The following is an 18239-nucleotide window of genomic DNA, read 5'->3' as shown; positions in this document are numbered from 1 at the left end:
ATAATAGATTATAATGTAAAAAAAAAAAAAACAAATTAGATATAGATATACTTTGGATCCTGCAGTGACAAAGATACAAGCAAAAAAAAAAATACTTGGGAGTATTTAATTTAATTTCTTTAATCATAAGCACAAGTCCAGGGTAGTAAAACCAAACACTCTCTTATGTTTTGAGGTTGGATCAGGGCTGGGGCTTTCCACACCTGCCCCAGCCCTTTATGTCTAAGCTCTAATGGTTCCACAGAAGCAGGTTGGACCTTCCTGAGTATGCAGAAAGCATGTCTAACACCCAGCATGGTGTAAAGGGAGCCCCAACCCTCACTCCATTCCATCTTCTAACTTTCCTTCCCAAGCTTTTTGCTGTTAGCTGCTTGATCAAGTGCTTTATAAAAATAAAATTATATTTCCATGTTAGTGTAAAACTGAACTTCACATGGCATTTCTATACATGTTATAACTTTGTTCTAGTCCATCCCTCTCTCAACCCCCAGCAAGGTCCCCATCCTCTAATTCACACCTTTATTTCATGAAAAGTCCCAATAACCGTCCCCTCACAGGATTCCTTTCTGTCCTATACTTATGCATACACACACACATTGATATGTGCAAACCTTAATCTAGATTCTGCCTACATAGTGATACTTGTCAGAGTCTTGCTTAACTTGATCCCCAGGTCTGTCCCCTTGGACACAACTGAAACTGCCCATTTCAAGTTGTTCCGGTTTAGATGAGGTGAAACAAAGACACGTCTCAGTTGAAACTCAAGAAACAAACACACCGAAACACCCAGCAGACTGCACTGCACTGCACTGTTTGACACCACGTCGGCCCCAGAGCACAAACAGCAACTGTGGACGGACGGAGGTGGGAAGTTGGAGACAGGGTGAGGTTGACACATATGACTATTCTGACTCAAGATGCCAGCTTTGGAACTAATCATCTGCAACGTGGGTAAACACAGTGACTGCAGCATGTGAGGTAGAGACTAGATCAGAAAGCATATAGCAATTATTAATGATTGTTTAATATATATCAGACAGCAAATTCAAGAGAACAGGAAAGCAGTGATGACACTTTGCAGGAAATACACAACGCTGAGTAATATTCCTGTTAATATTTCAATAGGTTGAGACTTGTTTTTACTTGTTAAGTATGGCACATAAAACTCAAATGCTAATTATTAGTCTTTGACTAAATATTGCAATGAATAAATATTTGGTGAAAATGCAACTTCCTTTAAATGAAACTTTGAGAAGCCAAGCCAGGCTTGTTAGAACTCATGGGTCGTTTTGCATACCCCTCTAGTAATAACTCTTTAGTAAGTGGTACACTAGTCATTAATCCAGCAGCAAACTCATTCGAAAGATTTTTCCAACTCGGTCCATCTCTAGGTGGCACTCAGTAAGGTCAGTTTACAGACATGGACTAGACAAGCAGTGACAGTCATGCACTCTTTATTTGTTAGGCTCTTGCTTCTGTAGTAACACAACATGGGATGGGGATTGAGTTTGGTAGGGTTCAACCTATCTATGTCTTATGAAAATAAAGATTCTTATAGAAAATAATGATAACATATAATTTTACTTTTACAGTACAAATCTCTTGTAACAAAACACACATTCCCTCTCTCTCTCACACTCTCTCTCTCTCACACACACACAATAATGCTTCATCTTTACTGACCAAGAAGTTTTAAACAGCACAGTGATCCAGTATCTAACTGTCCTGTAGTGAGCTGAAACCAACCCAGCCAGCCTCCGGGGTCTCAGCTAATGAGTCTTAGCCTCCTCATCGTTCTCCACCTATCCTTTAACATGACACTTGTTCGGTTGTTGAACTTATAATGGGATAGTATTTTAGCCCAGTTTCCCTCTCCATATTTCCTTACACCACACTTCAAACTTCTGTCTTCTTCCCAAAGCCATGTCTGTTGAAAAAACATAAAAGTCACTCAAAGAAATATTCTTTAAAGAAAGTACATCTTTTAAACATCAGAGCAATAATTAGACTCTTAAAAATTAAATGATTTTTTAAAATATATTTTTATATATATGAACACAGATACATACATACGTGGTTTTGCAAGACCTTCCTTGCCATTTCCACGAAAACATTTTAGGATAGTTTTACAGAATCTCAGCCATCTATAATGGGACATGTATAACAGTCTGACTTATCTTAAGAATCTTTCACCTAACTCTTAATAGATTACATTTCTAAATAGAACTCATAACTATAGTCTTTCACTAATGAACTCAGTGAAATTCTGTGTACCTGCGATGGGGGGAGGCGCACGCGCGCGCACACACACACACACACACACAGAGTACAAGTCTTTTGTAAGACAGACTTTCAAAACACAACTATTATTAAAATGTACAATTAAATTAGGAGAAAATGCTGAAAAAAAAACCTTAATTGAAATCTAATACTTTGCACACAGAAAGTACTAACATTTAATATCTGATATGGGTGACCAACTAATTATCCCTTTTTTGGATGATAAAAGAAGGATTTGAGTGTAACACAAAACTTGTACACTAGCACAGCTGTGTTATCCACAACACTAAAATGAGAAAGCAAGTCAGGTATCCATCAATGAATGAATGAATTTGCAGCATACAATATATAGGAAATATTATTTATCCATAAAAGGGAAGTTCTGATAACATACTTAAGCCTTAAGAAAATTATGCTAAGTAAAATAACATAGACTTGAAAGGACAGGTACTGGGGCCAGGGTGATGGCCCAGTGGTTAAAAGCACTTGTTGCCCTTCCAAAGACAAGGGTTCAGTTCTCAGCACCCTCATGGTAGTTTACAACTAACTGTAACTCGGGTTCTAGGGGATCCAAGGCCCTCTTTTGACCTTTTTGGCACCAGCTACACTTGTAGTAAACACTCACATAAATAAATTTTCAAAATAACTTAAGTACTGTATAATTTCATTGATATGAGGTTCCTAGAACTGTCAAATTCTGAGACAGGCAGTTAAAATGGCAGTTACCAAGAATGAAGGAAGAATGTTTTAATGAGTCTAGAGTTTGTTTTGAAAGACATTACTGTCCATATTGTGGTGATAACATGAAAATATGAATACGTTTAATGCTACTATACCATACACTTAAAAATGATTAAGGTGCAGAGGAGAGAAAAGTTCACCAATTAAGAGCACATTCTGTTCTTGCAAAGGAAAGGATCTGAGTTTGGTTCCGAGAATTGTGATGGAAGATGGCTCACAACTGCTTTTAACTCCAGCTCCCAGAAACCCAACATTTGAACACCTTATTCACATACTCCAGAAATAGATATAAAAATAATGTCTTAAAAATCTCAAGATGATGAATTCACATCATGTAGATTTTAATACATTAGAAAATCCTAGTGTTAAAATTCACACTATGTAATCTTTGTGTAAGGGGTTTACTTCTGAAAGGCATTTACTTTTTCCTTCAATGGAATAAGTTTATAAAAGGCTCTACAAATTTAATTGAGGTAGGCTCAAGTACTTTTGTTTAATATACAAAAAGAAAAAAAATCTATCCAAGTAGGCACTAAGTAATTTAAATAAAAAAATAAATAAATTAAACCGAAAGCCCCAATACAACATAAAATTGTGTCAGCCACCTTCTGAAACAAATTCTCTTCCAAGTCAATAGTGGGCAGCTGAACAATAAAACCTAAGCTGAAAGTGTCCATATTAACTCTTTTGGTAAGGAAGCAATGGTATCATTAATACCCATATATTCTATAGATTATATGATCGATACCTTCCCTACGAGAGAAAATACTGTTCTCTTATAGTTATCTACAAATGACACCTATGATCTGTACTCAAATCCTACCAGGAAAGCATTGTGTGCAGCAGAGACTTTTGGATTCTGGTCTCAAAAGCAAAGCACTCCCACCCCCAAAGGGAAAAAGGAACAAGCTGTGAACTAGACTTCTTACACCTAGCAGAGAGTAAGTCATGGGCAAACAGAGGAGAATCAAAGGAACTACTGAAAGCTGTCTGTGGTGACAATCCCAGCACTGGAGATGCAAAGAAAGGAGAATCTAATGCACTCAATGTTTATGAACCTAGGGGTACAAACTCTAGGGGTACAAACATGGAAGTCTGACTTTCATGATGTCTAATACCATGTTTAGGATAAAGATTATACAAAATCCATCTGTCAGGGGGAGGGAAGAATAGTATTTCGGAATACTCCCAAGTTCAAAATACTTCCAGAGCATTCCATTCACCTAATCAATGCCTGTTTTCAAATAATGTAATTTTACAATTACAATTTACAACTGACCATCTGTGCCCCTGTTCTAGGTCTCACCCAGAGAGTCATAGTGTTAAGCAGATAAAGAAGCATTTACAATGGCCACAACCGAGGACAAATGATCACTAAAAAGCCCATGAGGCCTAAAGATAAGACTTGCATGGAAGTGGCCTTATATCTATGAAACCTAGCATAAGAACAACAAACAAAACCAACCAACTAGCCAACCAACTAACCAAAACAACACAAGGGCATAGTGGATTAATGAAGTAGCTCACTGGTACAGCAGCACTTGTGTAGTATGTACGGGTCCCACCCCTGCCAGACTGATGTGCGGGAAGCAAATCTAAATAGCTGTTGATTGCTTTGACTAGTATACTGATAGGACAGACATCTATACAAAACAGCTTGGAGCCATAGAAAATAATCCTATTGGCCTAATTCCCAAAGCTCTTACACTTGAAATGATCCAAGCATAAACAGGTTGGGGGAAAAACCCAACACATCTTAAATTGAGTAAGAAAAATAAATAGTAATGACTAGATTTATTGATCTGTTGTCAAGAGTTAGGAGATCAGATAAAGTACTTCATCAGTTTTCAATACTGGAAAGATAGCATTATGATTACATTTAAGTGAGAGAAACCATGTAAACACTGAAGCTGACCAGATTTAAAAAAAAAAAAAAAAAAAAATCTAATCAAAGCCAGGCAGTGGTGGCACATGCCTTTAGTCCTAGCATTAGGAAGAAACATGTGGATCTCTGAGTTTGAGGCCAGCCTGGTCTACAGAGTGAATTCCAGGACAGCCAGGGCTACAAAGAGAATCACTGTCTCAAAACAACAACAAAAACCCAAAAGACAACAAAAATGATCACGGAATTATTTTCTATTTTGTATGTGGTTTTCAAGTGCTTAAAAATCCTATTTAAGGGCTGGAGAGATGGCTCAGTGGTTAAGAGCACCCGACTACTCTTCCAGAGGTCCTGAGTTCAATTCCCAGCAACCACATGGTGGCTCACAACCATCTGTAATGGGATCTGATGCCCTCTTCTGGTGTATCTGAAGACAGCTACAGTGTACTTATATATAATAAATGAATAAAAAAAAAATCCTATTTAAGTTAAACCTACTAGGGAAATCTGAGTATAAATGCTTGCTTTAATGTTCATAAATGTTTTTCAAATATAGTGAAAATTACCTGTTTTTTCCTGCGCCCATGTTTTTCATTAGTGTCCGGCTGATTCTTTGAAATACATAATCTATTCCCTCCACTGGTTCTTCTGTTTCGTTTTGTTGCTATTTCACCTATGAAAAAAACACTAACATTGAGTACTATTTCATATTAGGGGGAAGTTGGACTTTCCAAAAGTTGTAAAATTCTGTTAATTTTAGATATTATAAGAAAATGAACTCTTTGTCTCTATTCTTTTCCCTTCAAATCTGTAAGTGACATAACTGCAGGAGTTCATCTGACTGCCAGAGAAGCATCATCCCACCTGCAGAGAAAAGCAAAAGTACTTTTGGTACATGGTCACTGAAATCTTGTTTATGATAGTGTTGGGAGTACTTGATCCAGTAATAACCCTTTCCTTATTCTTTTACTTTGTTTCTGTTTGAGACAGTATCACACTATGTAGTTTAGGATGGCCTGGAACTCACTATGTAGAGCAGGCTGACCTCAAACTCATAAAGCTCTCCCTGTTTCTGCTCTAAGTACTGGATTCATGGTGAGCACCACCATGCCTAGTGAATAACTCCAACACTGAATTCGTTATCATAAAATGTAAATAAAAAGCATGCATCTATAAGCAAATGTTACATGCTAAAGAGATAACTGTTCTTATTCATAGGAAGACATAATTGCACCTTTTCATCTTCATGGTCTATAGTTGGTTATAATTTAGACTAAAAATTCCAATCAGACTTTTTTTATAACTTGACAACATTCCAGCTGTCTACATGGTTCCTCTAATTCTTACAAAGCTCAATCATCCCCTCACACTGTAGATTCCAAAGCTCTTCATAGATAGGCAATTAAACAGATGAAGGAAGTCACAGCAGGACTCCACTGACCAGCTCCTGGGAGTGTACTGACTTCTTTGCTACTCTGACGTTTTATAGCTTTTCCAGAAAGTAGTAAACACTTAGGCCAAGAGCTAAGCTAAAGCTGCTTCCTTGAACGCATTTACCTGGGTCCACTGCACTGGCCATGGGATTTACCAATGCAACTGCACTTGGACCACACAAAGATATAGTGCTGAGGTGTAACGGCAACCCCTCAGGAATGCAGTAGGACCCACACATACTGGGAGTCTGACAACGCTACTGTTTCCAGTCAGGAAAATGGAAACACACCACATACAAACAAAAACCTCAGTACTAGAAAAAAGGCTTTAAATAGGGCTAGAATTGGGAGGGGAGCTAACATAGAGGCAAACTTGCAATGATATCTTGGTTTTTTCCTCAGCAACTTTTAGAATATATAGGTAGGAAATAAGAACTAGAACATCAGGGGTTGGGGATTTAGCTCAGTGGTAGAGCACTCGCCTAGGAAGCGCAAGGCCCTGGGTTTGGCCCCCAGCTCCGAAAAAAAAAACCAAAAAAAAAAAAAAAAGAAAAAGAAAGAAAAAAGAACTAGAACATCAGGAAGGCACTACTGACAACTTGACCTGTACAACTTTAAAATACTCCATTTAATAAAAGAATACATGCTCCACTCAGGTATGCATCAACAACAATCACCATGACAGACCAACAGTAGGATAAACCACTAAAAAAAAATCCTGTCAGGGGTTGGTAGGATGATTCAGCAAGTAAACGCTCTTAGTGGGCAGCCTGGCTACCCAAGTTCAGTTGCTGGTGGAGGAAGAGCAGACTCCTGAAGGCCGTCCTCTGGCCTGCAGCTGGCACTCGGGAGGCCACTGCAGAACAGACTGCTGCAAGGTTATGGCCAGCTTAGGTTGTAGGTCTCCTTTTGTCTATGAGCTGTTCTCAGACCACAACAGAATTAAGGTGGAAATCAGTAACAGATATTTGGAATATGCTTCAATTACCTGGAAATTAAATAAGCAAGTACAAATAGTCCATAAGTTCAGGAAATCTAAAGAGAAGTGAAAAATCACTTTAACTAAACGGAAATCCAAAACGAAAGCAGTAATTTAGGAGGGGTTTCCAGCATTAAGTGCATATGCTAGGAAAACCTGGTCATGTAAGGGAGAACTCATAAATAAAGAGGGGGAAAGTTGTATTAAAAGTCAGATTTCTCCACTGTAGCAACTGAAAATCAACTTGTTAGCAAAGCTATGACCAAAATTTATTTCTAAAGAGTATTATAGACTTAGACAAAAAGCTTTACAGAAAAAAAGACAGTAGGTACTCTTCGCATTTAAGAAAACTTGAAATTATAGACTTAAAATCCAGGCAAAATAGAAAGAAAATGAAGACGCAAGGAAACAAGAAGTCTGATGGAAGGGTTCATAGAGAATAAATTTAACTCGACAAAGTAGAATTTCATATCATAAAAACCATGCTACAAGCCCTGATTACATAAGACACAAGAACTAGGCATGGAGACACACACAGTAACTCCAGAACCCAGGAGGCTAAATAAGAGAATCAAAAGTTTGAAATAAGACCAAACCTCACTGCCAGGCTGTGAACAGAACAAACTATTCTTATTTACATTGTTAGCCAGCAAATCGGGTGACTAGGAAAAACAGAAGACTGGTTTTGAGGACAGATTTCTGCTTAAATCATCTAATACTCTAAAGCTTAAATGTACATTTGCAAACACAAGTAAAGCACTTCATAGTCTTTATTCGAATTTTAAAAATTATATTCATTTATTTATGTGTGGGCATATGCATGTGTACCTGTGGAAATCACAGGGCAACATTAAAGAGTTACATATTATTTTATTCAGACACACATTATAAGGCTGCTGGCAATGAGTCAATACTAAGGAGCCAACACCACAGTGTCTTTAAACAAACAAACGTAAAACCAGACTGTGATTAAAAAGTTACTGAAAATTAAGCAAACCTAAACTTTTGTATTTCCCCTGCAAGTAGTGACTCAGAGTTCACTCAGTCAACGTGAACAATGAACTTTGATTGCATTTATCACTCCAAGGTCTAAAGCTGCTGAATACAGCTAAGCAGAAAAACTGCCAAACACACGCCAACCAATCAGACCGGACTATCAGGGCAGGCTTCCGGTCTGCTGAGCCGCTGTGCTGCAGTGCGCAGCGCTAAGGTGGCAGCTAGGACGTCCATCCCTCTCAACCATAGCAGTCGTACTCACACTGAAGAGTTCCTGTTCTTGCTTCATTCCTATTGAAATCTGGCTGAAGACACCTGCTTTTCAACGGAGATAAGGCATTCTTGTGAGACCTAAATAAAACACGCGAGCTTGTGACTGACGCCGGAGACTAGACCTGTCTCATCTTTGCTACAGAATCTTCCACACTGGCCTGTCCCTCTTGTTGCTCTCTGAGTGGGCCATGTTACTTTTTAATAATTTTATTGTTGAACTTCCATTTGTTTTATCTTTCTTTCTACAGCTCATCTACTCAGAAATGAAGATTTATCAGTTTTCCAAATACATTGAGAGAGAAACAAAACTAAACAAAACAAGAACTCTCAAACACTTCTCAAACCACATACATTTATTTTTCTTCTTTCCTGTGGCTTCTAAATCATTTTCTGCAGGAGAATTCAAAAATTTCTTTATCTACTGCTAGATCCCTCACTTTATAGAGTCGAAGACTTGTTTTGTAAAGGTAAAGTTATACGCTGGAAATAATGAATGTGACATGTTTTAAACAGTACTTCAAAGCTAACATTCTAATTTTCTTTTATAATTTATTTTTATTTAATGTTCATTTGTGCTTTGCCTGAACTGTCTGTCTGTGTGAGGATGTCAGATCCCCTGGAACTGGAGGTAGACAGGTGTGAGCTGCCAGGTGGCTGCTGGAAGTGAATCCAGGTTCTCTGAAAAGTAGCCGGTGCTCTCTCAATAGCTCTAATCTTGGGGCTGGGGATTTGGCTCAGTGGTAGAGCGCTTACCTAGGAAGCGAAGGCCCTGGGTTCGGTCCCCAGCTAAAAAAAAAAAAGAACCAAAAAAAAAAAAAAAAAAAAAAAAAAAAAAAGCTCTAATCTTATATACAAGCAAAACAGATCTAAAAATCAATGTGCTTGAACTTAGGTTGTTACCCCCACCTAACATATACACATTTTAGCTATACTTTTATCTACAAAAAATACTCTATAACTAAGCAAATCCTTTCTTACCTTTCCTCTCTTCTAAAATATTCAATTGTATTGTCTAGAATGCTATTCTCAAACTCTTCACCTCTAAATCATAGTACTGACATGCCAAATATATTTAAATATATATAAATTGCTTTTATCAGTGATTTTAAGGACAAAGACAAATGTCATACTTTACCTTACTGAGGATACTGTATCCACCAAGGATTCAGTTTCTATAGACTGTTGGCCATTAACACTTTAAAAGAAAAAAAAAATCCAAGATCATATACAAGTGGAACTTTATAGAAGGGAAGTATAGTCTAGACATCTTTCAATCTACCAGAAACCAGTCTGGAAAGGAAGCCTGATTGGATTAAGAGCTATCTAGTCCACTAAAAGGTAGCCACATGTTTACTCAGATGTGTTTATGAGGTACAAATCAGACTTCCCCAAACACAGTTAATGCTACAATCAAGTGTTTATCGTGTTTTTCCTTTAGAAAACTCCTATTCCATGATGTGTCTTCTGCCAGCTTGACTGGAGTACAACTGATACATGAAAACGCGTGCTTCATGTATATAATTTAATGGGTTCAACTTTATTTTTTCTCTTTCTAAGCAGTTTCAAATTGAACTTTTGGGAGATTGTGGTGGTGGGTAGGAAGTGAGATGAGGTCTTATGTAATCCAGGCAAACATCAAACTCATGGCCCTCTTGCTTTAATCTCCCAGGTCCTAGTATAAAAGCTATAAACCAGGGTTGGGGATTTAGCTCAGTGGTAGAGCGCTTGCCTAGGAAGCGCAAGGACCTGGGTTCCATCCCCCAGCTCGGGGGCAAAAAACAAAACAAAACAAAAACACCCTCCTTGGCTGGTACTAAAGTAGCATCCATAAAAGCAGCACAACCACATTCAATTCCATCCTCCCACAAATCTGTTTCGCTTTTCTGAAATCACATTTGTTCTTGCATCTGATATTTTTTTCTCATTTTTTCTGTCTTATTCTTGAGACAGGGCCAAGGCTGAAGCCATGCTGGCTTTAAGCCTGTTATACAGTCAAAACAGACCTTAAACTTGTTTCCATCTCCCAAGTGCTAGGGTTTTAAGTGCACTTTACCATTTCAGGTTTCATGCTATGCTGGGAATCCAATCCAAGGCATTATTCAAGACAGTCTAGTACCAACTGAGCCACACCCCATACATAAAGATTGTAACCAGCTGGGCACACACATCTTTAATCCTAGCACTCAGGATGTCTGTGTTTGAGACTAGGCTGGTTTATAGCAAGTTCCATGCCAACCAAGGCTACCTAGTAAAACCTTGTCTCAAAACAAAACAAAACCACTAAAACCTCTGCCTATCTTAACTCCAATATTGACATCCTGTGAAGATATAGAGATGCAGCTCCCAGGCAGGGTCAAGTAAGGACTGGTGACAGGTGCAAGTAGGGGCTGGAATGCTGCCCCTGAGAAGAAAATGTTTTTCTCACTTGGCCTTAAACTATGTTCTGTTATATCCTGTTTCTGTGGAAGTGGTTCTCATGCTCTCTTGGTAATGGCAAGTATATTTTGATAATAAGAAGAGAGGTGATTTGTTATGTGAATATTTTGAGAAGAAACTTTTGTTTAGTTGTATTTCTTTGTTTAGTCTTGCTTCAGTTGTTCCTGGTATTGTGGGAATAATGATATTATAGTATCTTGCCAAAATGGAAATTGAAGTAATGCACATTCATATCTATATAAGGATTAATAAAGCTTGCAACTGCGTGCAGTTGCTTCTGCCTTTGCTCTGCACCCCCTGTGTCCTGGTGGTTTGCGATTGTACCCAGGGTCCCCAACACACTAGATGTTGACAACATCTTATCTATAGTTTAGCAATGAATTATGGGTTTTGTGCTGAGGTTTGTATTATACGTAACTAGGTTAGCTCTGAACTCAAGGTCCTCTTGCTCTAGTCTCCCAAGTGCTGGGATTACAGGTATGGGCCATCATGCTTACCTTGGAAATTTTTTCTTTCCATACAACTTCACAGACAGACTATGTTCTGACAAGCTGAGTAAAGCAGTATACCCCTGTGATGCTGGAACTTGAGAGGGGAAAGTAGGCAGACTGAACTTCAAGGACACCCTCTGATACATTACCACTTTTGTTTGTGGTCATTAAGTAAAATAAGAGTTACAGGGATCCAATCACTGCAATAACGCAAATGTCAGCTGAAATAAGGGTTGGGAAGGCTGCAAACACAGCAGAGAGACTGGTCAAAAGTATTATTTATATTACTCATCTGTAAAAAACAAAACAAAACAAACAAACAAACAAAAAAAACCAAAACCAAAAAACACAGAATTTTCAAACTCTCAGGTAAATAGAGCTAGAAAAAAAAGTCATCCTAAGAGGTAATTTAGACCCCAAAAGACAAATATCCTATGTTCTCACTTATATGTGGATGACAGCTGTGAAGTTGTTGACAAGCAAGCTACAGTCCATATCACCACAGAGGTTAGGTAGACAGTAGGGAGTAGTGGGAAAAGATTTCTCCCTGGGAAATGGAATACAATAGACAGTTATGGATGGACATGGCAGGGGGACTGGAATGGGATGGGGAGGGGGAGAAGAAGGCAGGGAGGAAATATGGAGAGGGAAAGCTAAAACTAAGAGCCATTTTGAGGAGTCATATCGAAATGCCATACAGTACTAGCTTTCTATTAATACAAACATCCATGAAGGCGTCTAAATGAAATAGTCAAACGAGGGAAGTCAGAGCCCCAAGTGAACATCTCGTCACCAAACGAAACTTCCAGTACTAGGAATGGCTTATGTATAATTGAGCTGTTGCCAAAGTAAACTGACAATAAGATCCTAATATTACTTAAGACAACTACACAACTCATTGAACAAGGAGAAATCATGCTGATGCCTTCCTGAAGTCTTCACCTCTATTGATTAGCATTCATGGTATAGGAATGTATTCTGCACGCTACCAAAGAAGAAAGGTAAAGCAAAGACCAACCCAGGTACAAACCCTCTTTAAGAGTGACCTTCCTGCAAGATACACTGGTGCAATAGTGGCTTAAAACCTGTGGGAATAACTAATCGATTGTTCTGAGTTAAGGCCCACTCCATGAGATGGAACCCAGACACAGTACTGCTTAGGTGACAAAGAACCTGAGATTAGATAGTCCAGTACTGAGTCTGGCTTGGTCAGGCAAGGGACAGCATGACATGGTTTCTGCCCATGGAACAGAGTCAGCAGGACATGGGCCTCCATGGCTGCTGTGAGCATAAGACTTGTTTGTATAATAATATACATATTTTCATGTTCCTCCTTCTAGGAGTGTCCTTTCTGTCAAGGTTAATGACTCCATGATAATCAGAGTCTGGGAGGCAAAGGTGTGGCTAATGTCTTAGCAAACTGGTAAATGCTGAGACGTTCAGGACAGTCCTTAAGGCTGTGGAAAAGAACTTTGAAAACATGAGTTCAAGACTATGTAATTTCTCAACTATGCAAAATATGAGGATGCAATATAAACTGTATAAGGAGCTTCAGAGACCTAAAAGAACAGAGGCAGCTGCACTGTGATCCGGCTTGTCAGAAAAATATAATGGCAGGCAGATTCCTGAGTTCAAGGTCAGCCTGGGTGTAGTAGGAATGGCTATCTCAGAGCAAGATCCTACCCAGCTAGCTTATTGTTGTTGCTTATAAAGGCAGGCAGATCTCTGAATTTATTTGCAATCTTAAGAAAAAAGTGCTTGCTGTTTTTCTTCCTAAGAATCAGGGGGCTGGAGTCATGAAATGCTGATTGGTGGGATAATCAAAAAGGCATCTGGAGTAAATTATTGAATTGATATGTAAATAAAAAAACTGGGCCTTGGTCTGAGCTATCTGAAGATCTCCAGAGAAAGTTAGTCTTAAGCATAACACAGGTCATCAGCATGTTCCCCATGATTTGACTTTAAATGAGTAGTTCTTTTGCTGTTCCTAGACACCCCTTCCTCAGAATCCCCTTCACGCTGAGACTGGTCCTCCTTGGCAATCCAGGGACCTAGGGGAAAACAAATTGTTCCCCTGAAGAAATGTAGCAACAAAATGACTAATAACATTCTGCTATACTCATAAATTTGTGTCTCTCTCAGCCAGCGTGAGAAGTTTTCTCCTGTAGCAGATGGGAACAAATACAAATTCACAGCCAGACATTATACTGAGTGAAAACCTTCAACACTCATCCTTAAAAACGATGTCTCCACCAAATCCCTCTCCTTGGGGCTCGGAGAACTATGTGGAAAAGAGGATGAAAGAGTGTTAGAGCCCGTAGAGAGGAAGGCATCAAGGCCTTCTAGACAAATCAGACTGGTGCACACATACACTCAGAGACTGCAGCATGCACAGGGCCTGTGTGGGTCCTGGTACTGGGAGGAAAGCAGAAGCACGGCCCATCACTAAGACTGTCTCCAATTGATAGATACTTGCAAATGAAACATTAGTTTTCTTCCAGGGTTTTCACTAGGGAAAGAACCCACTTGGGAGGATAGACCCCACGCCTGTAGTAGATAGCCCAACATAAAGTGAATTCGACGGTATCTTTAGAGGTTCTTTATCTCATAGTGTCTTATTTGACATTAAGTGGTGGCTTTTTTCCTTTTCTATCTTACAGGTCCTTTGGGTGTGTATGACTTCTGTTTGGGGGGTAGTTTTTAGATTCTTTAATGTGGGAACATGTATCTCTGCACTTATATATGTTTCCTGTACTTTTTCTTTTTTGGTTTGTTTCTTGTTGGTTGTTTTTTCATATTTGTTTGTTTTTGATTCACCTCATTTTATTATTATTCCTTAAATGCCAGTTTGTTTTCTAATGTGAGATGTAAAAGATGTGGATCCGGATGGTAGGGGAGGTGGGGAAGAACTAGGAGCAGCAGGGATAGGGGAAACCATAATCAGAATATATATTTAAAACTTTATTTGCAATAACAGAAAAATAAAAAGTATGCTTCATGTCCTCTCCTGAGTTCAATCTCTAGTACTATGAACTAAAAGTTTTATATGAGTACACTGTAGCTGTCTTCAGACACATCAAAAGAGGGCATCGGATCCCATTCCAGATGGTTGTAAGCCACCATGTGGTTACTGGGAATTGAACTCAGGACCTCTGGAAGACCAATCAGTGCTCTTAACTGCTGAGCCATCTCTCCAGCCCCAAACTAAAAGTTTTAAGTTGGGAAGAAATCTAAACATTTACCTTTGCAAAAGCCAATCTTAGAACTTACTTTAAGGATGTATTTGTGTGGTACAAAGCACATTATAATCTTGGATGTAAATCATCAGAAGTGTTTCAGAGATGAAAAGACAGTTGGATGCATAAAGACAAGGAGAGTCACAGTATAAAGAAGCAGATGAGAACTTGAGGGTTCTACTTTACGCTCTGTACTGTGTCTATATCTAGGAGAGCCTCTGAAACACGTGAGTAGTGCTTTATATAAGGAGAGAACACAGGAAATGTACTTTTTATCTCCAAGAATCATGATCTAGGTCTTAATTCTATTATATAGCACTATTACATTGGGCAAGATGGCTTCAAACAAAAAATAATGAAGCCAAAATGAGATACTTAATTCTCAAAACGGGTTGTTTATCAATGACAAAACAGGACTTCAATATACCCTTTTCGATGAATGAGGAACAAGTTGTCCTGGGATACGAAGGAACAAAGGGAGGGAAGATTCTAAGATAACTGAGCCCTAGTCCTAAGGGTTACAATGAAGTGTGTTTATCTAACTTGGGGTCCAACTCCAACCTTTAAATATAGTTAAGATAGCTTCCTTGGAACTTTAAGTATCATGTGGGTTACCAAATCCATCCATCCAGAGATCGCAAGGTTCTAACCACCCAGTCTTTGGTTAAGTGTATAACAACAGAAAGACTCTAACATGGGTTAAAACAGAGGTCTTGGGGTTGGGATTTAGCTCAGTGGTAGAGCGCTTGCCTAGGAAGCGCAAGGCCCTGGGTTCGGTCCCCAGCTCAAAAAAAAAAGAACCAAAAAAAAAAAAAAACAAAAAAAAAAAACAGAGGTCTTGGGTTGGCAAGATGGCTCAGTGGGGAACAGCACTTACTCTGAAATCTGATGATTTCATTTCAGTTCCCAGAACCCACCCTCAAAGGCAGCAAACAACTACATAACATCCTATACCCTTTACACATGCACTACGGTACACATAGCATGCACTCCACACACAATAATTAACAAACACATGTAAACAATAGAGAATCCTCATCGTCTAAGTTTATCTTCTTCAATAGGGTTAACTTTTACGACAGAAGTTAAAAATTTACCCTTAGCGTCCTGAGAGACGGCTAAGTGAGTGGGAAAAGGTTAATGTTTGCTGCCAAGCTTGACTACCTAAATTCCAACTCGGAGAGAAAAGAGAGCCAGCTCCCACGGGCTGACACTCCTCTTCCCAAATGCTAACCTCCCTTCCAGTCCCCGGCTGGGTGTGCTGGCCTATACTTATAATAAATGTGGCACCAGGGCGGTGGAGGCAGGGGATCAGATCTGTTTAAAGTCTTCCTCAAGGACAGTGAATGTTTGATTAAGACCAGCTGCAGTTACATAAAAAGCTGTTCAAAAGAATAAAACAAAACAAATAAAACAAAATCCAAAAGCAAAACCAGCCTTGAAAATGTGTGGCATTTTCAGACAACCTAAACTGAAGTATGTCTTCAACAGACGGGACTAACTAGTGCACTTCCTGCAGCCTCGGGGCCAGCTGCTGTTTTTTGTATTTTTTTTTTTTCTTTTCTTTTTTTCAGAGCTGGGGACCGAACCCAGGGCCTTGCGCTTTCTAGGCAAGCGCTCTACCACTGAGCCAAATCCCCAACCCCTGTTTTTTGTTTTTTTGAGTAGTGCATCATATTCTTGAAAATAGGGAGAATGATATCTTAAAATTCCAAAATAACTTAGTGAGATCTGAATTCAAATAAGAGGCAAATGAACCAGGTTTCCAAATTCAACCTCATTTCCTAAGCACACCTTCACTAAAATTAGTAAATAAATTTATACACATTAAACTGACATTTTCTCACTCCCTACATTACTAAACATATAATTCGTGTAAGTCATGGAATAACACTATAGTATCCCACATATTCAAACTATCAATTAGAGATCACATCAATTACTCAATTATGGCTTACTAGCATCACTTATTTAAAGACGTACATTACTAAAACAATCAAAATCAAGAGCATACAAACCTTTCTCCTTTATTCGAGTTAACTTCCGTTTCTGTTCCAGTGTTGGTGGCCTTTGCTTTATCCTCCGAAGCTACTGTCCTTGCTTTTTCATTTTCCACTACTTTCGTTGCTGCCTTTAAAAAGGTTGATTATGAAGGGAAAAACAGGATGTATTAGGCGTTTTAAACAAGTAGCACGGTCTCTGACAGCTGCAGCAGAATCATCTGTTCACAGGTCCAAGGCACCAAATGAGGTTCATGATTTTGACAACACTTGCGACTCCATAGCTACTGCTTGCCTTATAGACATTATGGAAGCCTTTTCCTCATGCAAATATATTTGATAGATACAAAGTTCTCTAGGCAATTTTAAATAAAATTTTAGTGGCTGGAGACATGGCTTAGTGGTGGAGCTTTTCTTGTTGAGGATCAGAATTCAGTTCCCAGGACCTGTCCTCAGGTGGCTCACAACTGGTGCAAGGATGTGACACCCTCCTCTGGCCTCTGCTGGTGCACACTCACGTGTGTACTTACTCTTGCACACACATAAATATTTTGTGGTAAAACCACCTCAAATTAATGAAGAAGGCCACTTTAATAACCCATTAACTTAAAATCTGGATTACATTTAAGACTTTCTCTTTTAAGTACTCTTTGTTATAACAATTTCTCTCTCCTTGAGCTAACATGTACCTTCATTAGGAAAGTTGATGATTTCTCATTTAACACACACTCCACATAACTCTGAATTTTCTCCATCATGAGGTTATAACTGAAGCGTTGAAAAAGGACGTGGAAGACGTCTTTTTGAGAGATTATCTTAAGTAATTTTCTTTCTAAAGGCTAAAGAACAACAGAAATGTATATGTTAATACAAATTTCATTTCTTATAAATATATATTTGATTAAAAACAATTATTTTATAAAAATAAACTAATAGAGATACAATTAAGAGTTATAATTCTGCTTTAAAAGACCAACCTATTGTCTTGTTAATGCCCCTACATTTTGTTTCAGACACAAAGAAAGAAACAGATTATAAACAAAGCATTATCAATATGGCTAGAGCTTGTTTGTGCCTGCAATCTGATCCCACTCTTTGTCCCCATCTATAACTACTACTCGAAATTCAGAATTTACTATCTTTACTGAAGGGATGTATATAGCTTGTCAGAGACAGTGCTTGTCTAGTCTAAACAATGCCTTGGGCTCCATTTCCAGTCCTGCTGCCTCCCCAAAAGTAAATTTCTTTATACTTGTACATTGGTATGTCTGTGAGCAATGGACAGCACTGTTTACCGTAGTTCTACCTTTGTTTATCTATTTGGGTGTACATGTGTGCTGATCGCTGCATGTATCACTAACACTGGCTTACAGTTTCTGCCTCCAGGTCTGGATGTTTATGTGGATGTTGGGAATCTGAACTCGGGTCCTCGTGTTTTTGCACGGCTAGCACTTTACTTCACTGCACTGTCCCTGAAGTCTTGTGACTTTGA

General features: G+C 38.7%; 1 protein-coding gene across 2 annotated transcripts in view; it reads right to left on the bottom strand.

Moving 5' to 3' along the window:
* Positions 1-1002: 1002 nt before the first annotated feature.
* The window catches only part of Terf1 (telomeric repeat binding factor 1), a 28481-nt gene continuing 11244 nt past the window's right edge, over positions 1003-18239 (bottom strand). For both annotated transcript variants that reach the window (XM_032906899.1, XM_032906890.1), the window contains 6 exons: positions 17437-17586; positions 16766-16878; positions 9720-9779; positions 8574-8662; positions 5470-5576; positions 1003-1927 (listed from right to left, as the gene is read on the bottom strand). In XM_032906899.1, the coding sequence (XP_032762790.1) occupies positions 1766-1927; positions 5470-5576; positions 8574-8662; positions 9720-9779; positions 16766-16878; positions 17437-17586 (681 nt within the window). In that variant the 3' untranslated portion in view covers positions 1003-1765. The remainder of the gene's footprint in view (positions 1928-5469; positions 5577-8573; positions 8663-9719; positions 9780-16765; positions 16879-17436; positions 17587-18239) is intronic.

The sequence above is a fragment of the Rattus rattus genome, chromosome 1, assembly GCF_011064425.1.
Source record: "Rattus rattus isolate New Zealand chromosome 1, Rrattus_CSIRO_v1, whole genome shotgun sequence".
NCBI classification, from domain to species: Eukaryota; Metazoa; Chordata; class Mammalia; order Rodentia; family Muridae; genus Rattus; species Rattus rattus.
Note: the sequence above shows the minus strand (reverse complement) of the source record. Positions and strands in the feature narration are given on the sequence as shown.